Source organism: Trachemys scripta, chromosome 2 (genome assembly GCF_013100865.1).
Source record: "Trachemys scripta elegans isolate TJP31775 chromosome 2, CAS_Tse_1.0, whole genome shotgun sequence".
NCBI classification, from domain to species: Eukaryota; Metazoa; Chordata; order Testudines; family Emydidae; genus Trachemys; species Trachemys scripta.
In genome coordinates, this window is record NC_048299.1 from 47,436,971 (window position 1) to 47,443,895 (window position 6,925).

The 6,925-nt window shown below is 36.4% G+C and overlaps 1 protein-coding gene across 1 annotated transcript in view; it reads left to right on the top strand.

Moving 5' to 3' along the window:
* The window catches only part of SDHAF3 (succinate dehydrogenase complex assembly factor 3), an 81,713-nt gene extending 76,696 nt beyond the window's left edge, over window positions 1-5,017 (top strand). Inside the window, exon 2 of the mRNA XM_034760502.1 lies at window positions 4,093-5,017. Within this exon, the coding sequence (XP_034616393.1) occupies window positions 4,093-4,296 (204 nt within the window). The 3' untranslated portion in view covers window positions 4,297-5,017. The remainder of the gene's footprint in view (window positions 1-4,092) is intronic.
* Window positions 5,018-6,925: the final 1,908 nt, after the last annotated feature.

Sequence of the window (6,925 nt, forward strand, 5' to 3'; positions counted from 1 at the left end):
CAAGCTCTCTTCTTACTACATTCCCCCGCTTTTTGTCTTTTTATGGAGAGAATGTTTACCCATTGTTTTGTAAATGCATAATGCATGGACTGAAGCTGGCCTAGTGGGCTAAACACTGTTATGTAGCCACCTTATTTTTCCATTCACATATTTATGCCCCATCTGTCTCTTCGTTTGCACATTCCCTTGTACCACTGATGGACAGATTTTATTTTTTAATTGTTTTTAGTTCCTTATAGTGGACCTGGGAATGTTAGGCCCAGGACCATGACTGAGGTGCAGGCTGTAGAGTTGTGCTTTGATAACCTATGAGTGACATGAGGAGGCCTTTATACTTAGCTGATGAGATGGGCTTTGGTCAGGATTATAACAACACGCATATGTGTATATGTTTGTACCTTAAACATTTTTTATAGGACACATTTGGTTCAACACACCTTACAGAGTATTCAAGTATACAGATGTTGAACAGTCCTTACAAACTGCATAAGTACAAACATTTGCTTTTAAAACATTAATAAGCATTTGAATATTCCTTATAATTATTATTTATTATGATGGCAGTGTTGCTAGCTAGTTGGTTTCTTTTTTTAACCCAGTGTTGTAATTTGGCTTTTTTGGTTTGACGTTGCATGTAGTAACACATTTCCATTAGGGCAGTTACTGTTATGGCTTGTATTTTCATTAATCTGTATTACACTAAGTGTTTGCACTATTGAGTGGAGAGCACCATCCTTTGGGATTGCCCACCAAGGTATTTTTAACCTTTTTTTGCACACTTTTATCAGTGTGGTTAGATGTTTGGCTGTGTGTGTGTGTGTGTGTTTCCTCTGTGTGCCGCCCCAGCCCTGTGCAGACAGCTGGCACGGCAGCCCTCTAAAGATAAATACTTGCTTCAAAGATTAACAATTGAATGTCAGTAATACAAACATTAATAATGAGAAATTGGTAAAAATTCTGAGAAATATAGTTCTATACCTAAATATGCCCTACTTTTAGCAATGCAGTTTTAAAAAGCAGCAGCAGCTAAGAATTGTCCTAAGCATATGCTGATAAAGAGCAGTTATTGTAGCCTAGACTGTTAGTGTTGGCATGCAACATTTAGCCATTAGCATGCTTTTAACGTTAAACATGTTATGAATGATTAGGGTAGAAAAAGTCAGAAGCATTCTACTTCGGCAAAGGAAATGAGATGTCAACATTCTTCATTGCACCTACTAGTATAAGGCTATTGCGACTTAGAAAGATGCAGTGTAAGCTTATGAATTTAATACATTTTGTAATAGTTAAAATGGTGTTGAAAATTTGGAGAGGGTATAGAGGAGAGCCACAAAATGATCCAAGGGCTGGAGAAGATGCCATATAATGAGCGATTTAAGAGATCAATCTTTTGAGCTTATCAGAAAGAAGATTGGAGAGGTGACTTGATGACAGTGTATAAATACTTTCAGGGGGAGAAAATACTGGATACTAAAGGCTCCTGCTCAGTCTAGCAGAGAACAGCATAACATATGACTGGAAGGGACCTCCTGGTTCATTGAGTCCAGTCGCCAGGCAATTGTGTACCAAGAACTCATGGCTCAAAGTTAAAGCCAGACAAAATTTAAATGAGCAATCAAGCACAAATTTTAGCAGTGAAGGAGATTAATCACTGGAACATGCCACCTAGGGAAGTGGTGGGTTCTCCATCTCTTGTAGTCTTCAAATCAAAACTTGGATGCCTTTCTGAAAGATATGGCTTAGTCCAGGTGTCGGCAACCTTCGTGAGACATTTTGTTTACGTTGACCATCTGCAGGCACGGCCCCCCGTAGCTCCCAGTGGCTGCAGTTTGCCGGCCAATGGGAGCTGCAGGAAGCAGCGACCAGCACATCCCTGTGGCCCACGCCACTTCCCACAGCTCCCATTGGCTGGGAATGGTGAACTGCAGTCCCTGGGAGCTGCGGGAGGCTGTGCCTGAGAACAGTTAATGTAAACAAAATGACTCATGGCCTGCCAGTGGATTAACCTGATGGGCCATGTGCCGAAGGTTGCCGACCCCTGGTTTAGTCAAACACAAGTTATTAGACTCAATGCAAGGGTAGCTGGGTAAAATTCTGTGGCCTGTGTTATACCAAATATCAAACTAAACAACTTAATGATTCTCTTTCGCCTTAAAATTTGAATTTTTGCATAGTGAGATCTTATTTTTCTAGTGTGCATACTTTTGGGGGTTTCTTTTAATAAAATTTTTGGTTACATTTAATTTCTTCTCTCCTGCCCAATAAAGAAAATGCTGTCCCTGGGTCCAGCTCCCCTGGATAAATGTGTAATTGAGGGCTAAGCTGTAGGATTTAAATTTTAAAAAATGAGAGAAGTAATATAATATTCTTAATAAATCTTTCAGTCACTGTAATTGACAAAGCTAGGACCTTGGGTGGTGAGATTCCCTATTGTGATCATCTTGAATTTGGAGATATTAGTATTGTAAAAATAATTAAGTAGGATCATATTTTAAGTTTAGATAACTACATCGTAATGCAATTTGCATAAAGAATAGTAGTAATGTTCATTACCACTCCCATTTATTTTCCTAGAAGACTATTGCTGTCCATGGCAATTATTTAATGCTAAAAGGTAAAAGAAGGCAAAAGCTCTGTGTAAAGGAAAAGTTGGAATCAGATATTGTTGCCCTAAGCAGTCATCTAAGTAACTGATAAGCATTTAGAATGTCTATTCACCAAATAAATCTTTACCCATGAGAATATCTTCATCATTTCAAGCAAGTAGAACCTTGGACCTTGCAAAGAGAGTTAAAACTTGTGTAAATGCAGAATTCTCTGTAATTTGAAGTCTTTAAACTATGATTTGAGGACTTCAGTTACTCAGCCAGAGATTAGGGGTCTATTATAGGAGAGGGTGAGTGAGGTTCTGTGGCCTGCAATGTGCAGGAGGTCAAACTAGATGATCCTGATGGTCCCTGGTGACCTTTAACTCTGAGAACCATTCCACCCTATCAGTGCCTTTCACACAGTCATTGCCAATTCATAATATGGTATTTCCTTTTGTTAGTTGTCTGACCTCTTTCTGAATGCCACAGGATTCTCTTTTTGAAAAATTGCTTTGTTTATAAGTTTTCACTTTCAAAGCTTGTGATGCTTACAGAATTATTGTAATGCATATGAGACCTGATCAAAACTCACTGAAGTCAATGGAAAAACTTCCATCAGATGGTTGGGGGGAATGATAACCAATGTCACCATGAGACCAACTGGATATCTTGTATGCATTTTTAAAATTATTTGTACATATGCTTTGAGCTCTGGAGAGGTGCATTTAAAAAAATGCAATATAGATAAGAACCCCCAGGTGAGGAAGACACATCAGCCACAGTTCAGGAAAACATTCTTGTTCAGTGAAACACTTAAACATGTCTTAGGTCAATAGGGCTCAGGCGTGATCTTAAGCACTTTTCCAAATTGGGGTTAGAGACAGAGTATTCCAAATTAGATAGGGTTTTATGGATCAGAATCTGATTTTACCAGGAAGCATGCGACTAACCAATAGTTAGCTCAGGCTTTGGAGCACAGAATATTGTCAACATGCTAGTAAGCAATCAGAGAGCAATGTTATAGATTAGATGTTGAGTTGTTCAGTAATTTTCAAGACTAGCCCCATGAGTGTATTGCAGTATTCTAGTGTGTATTGGCAGGGAAGTAGTATCAATCAATCACACCAATGTGCAAAGTGAATTCTGTTGATACTTTTGCTCAATAAAATCTATAAAAACATAGCATCTAAAATTAAATATACTATTGGACAATGAAGATGCATGAATTGATAAAACATGCAAATAAAGTGGTAGAGAGCTGATGCGGATTATTTTTTTTTAAGCAGAAATGTAAAATTACCAAAAGACATTGGAATTTTTATATATATATTTTAATAGGTTTTCATTCTTAGTGAAGATGCCCATTTCATCATTTTGTTTTGTAGCTGATCCAGAGAAGGATGCATGGTAAATGACTGTACGCTTTGTATATATTAGCAGAGTCAATCAACATAAATCTTGCTTTTGTCATCTTTCTTTGACTTTTTTTTCCTTTCTGTTCTAGATTTATGCAGAAATGCTGTGGCAGCAAGCTAACGAAGACAGACAAAACTCAAGAAAAAAGACTTGCTTTGGAACCCCCCTCACAGAGGAGAAACTTAATGACTTCCATAATGAACAGATTGGACAGCTGCAGGAATTGATGCAAGAAGCCACTAAACCTAATAAGCAATTTAATATTTCTGATGATTCTGAATACAAGAACTAGATTTTTAAATGCACTTAAAAGCATTTTATAGCGCTTCCTTTTTCAATTTGAGTAGAACATTATTATGAAGAATAATGAAAGCTGATGATGTGGTAAATTTTGTGTGTTTTAACCTGATGTATCTGTTTCCTTATGCAATGATGTTAGAATTACTTTATGGTCCCAGGTTATGTAAATTATAACAAACATTTGCATTTTGTGGAACTTAGAAAATGTGCTTTATTTTAAGAATTTGGTAATTGTCATGTTTTCAAAATGGGAAGTTTTATGCTAGAATTGGATTTAAGCACCTGGTAGGTCTTGATTTCAAGCCAAGTCATTATTTGTATATCATCCACTTCTTCCTCTAATAATGGAAAGGATGCAATCAACAGTAATTTTCTGATGGGGATTCAGCAACTACAGTACAAAGAAGGAATGTGTGCTACTGATTTGGGTTTATTGCATTGCAAAGAAGTAAACCATGCTTACAAGGATGTGTCATTCTTTCATTTGAATGCTGGTTTTCTTCATAAGTTTTATTGTGGAATTTTCCTTTAAACAAAATACATTTTTTATTCCAAAATTCACCCTGCTTGAGACCAGTCTTATGAGCAAAATAATGTTTTTCAGTTAGATCCCTAGAATCTATCTAAGTAGGATTCCCTTCCTTATCCCTGAAATCCTGCTATTTTACAGATAAATTGTCTTATTAATTCAGCAATAAAATAATTCTTTAGTAGAAATGCATACACTGAGTCATTGTTATACAATTAAAATATAAAGAAGCTTAAAGACTTAGTATTGTCCCTTATTCTGCTTTTATACAGGAAAAAAATGTTATATCTGATAAAAAAAAGCCTCCCATCACTTCAAAATGCACAACCTATGTGCTCAAAGGTAATTTTCTCTTCAGTATTTTAAACCTATATTTATAATTATTGCTCATGTTGTTCTACTTTTGTATCTTCCACTGACTACTACCTGTAGAGTGTTCAAGAGAAGATAATTTCTTTCCTCTTTAGGGACAGCAGCTTTGACAAGGAATTGCATTTACAGATATGTCAAGTTGTAGCAAAATGCTGTGTTTGCCTAAGTTACGGTTCTGGGAGCTAATTCTGAGAGGCTTAGGGAGCACCCTCTATCTCCCAGCTCCTAAAACCCTCAATACGAGCTGCAGGCTGTTTATCACCATTCAAGGATCAATCCCTAGATTCTGTACATGGGGTGCTTTTGATTGCTGTGGAGCATGTTCTGGCAGTATGCCTCTGCTGCTCTTGTTATTTTGCATTGTAGTACCACCCAAAAGCCCAGCTAGTATCAGGACCTCCTGTTATAATGTAAACACATAGGACCACATGGTCCATTCAAAAGTCTTTAGATTTTTTCTAATCAAACTCCAGTTCAGACGTTTGAATATAGCTCCTAAACTTATCAAATTTAAATTGGATTTACAGTAAATGTGATAAGTTTCTGTAATAAGTCTACTTCAAGTTTTAATGGGGAACAATGTGTGCTTTCATGGGAAAGCCTTTTAAAATAACCTCACTTGTAAAACTTTTTTTATAGTTTCAAGCCAAGTCAGCACCCAACATTTTATATTTCTGCCGCTAGAAAATTAATATTTGAATGTGAAAAACTGTTATTCTAAGACTAGTTAAATGCAGCTTCCTTTGTCAGCACATAAAATGAAACCAATCTGACTCTTAAATAGCTAGTAGGGTATGTTTTTAGTCATATAAAAATATTTGGTGGCGGAGATAGTCACACATGTCTTGTAGACAAATTGGGTAATAGAGTGATTTGGTATGTAAATATCTACATTAAAATATTTAAATGGACAATGGATCTGAAACTTAAGGTAAATTGGAAATCAGATAAATCTGTATTTAAAAAAAAAAAAAAAACAAAAAACCACCACCTCTTTTTAATAAATGCAAGAACTCAAGTTTAATTTTGTCCCTGAAGTTCAATTTTTTCAGTGCAGAGTTTTTATTATCAGCTTGTAAGTAAAATAATATTCTTTACCTACACATTTCACAAAAATCCAGTATTGATGGAAAAATCTCAACACATTATAAGCTTGATAAGACTATTGGTCATAACGAACAAGTTTTGCTCCAATCCTACTAACACTGCAGGTGCTTAACTTCCCATACATGAATAGTCCTACTGAGTCCTTAAACAACAACTAGCTACACATCCAGCAACAAACAGTGAGGTGGTGAAATGCTTTGGTTTGTAATACAATGAATGAAAACTAGAGGACTGTGGGCATCTGCTACAGCCCACCAGCACTGAAGAAGAGTGAGAAAGGTGTTAAGGAATGCATCTATCAGGTTCCTTGGAAGTACAGGATACTCTACTGATGGAGGATTTTAAACTACTTTGTGTTGGGTAACAAATATGGCCAAACATGCATCCAAAAGTCTTCAAAACTATGTAGCAAGCAGGTAATAATCTAAAATGTTAAGTCTCTGTTAGAAGAAAAGCTATATTGGATCTACTATTATTGAGAGGAACAGAGTATATGGGAATCTCGGGAACCAGCTACCTCAGGCTACTTGAATTCTGCACAATAAGGACTGAACTCAGAGTATACAGTGCCCAGATATTAGATTTCACACTGCAGGTTTTGGAAGATTAAGAA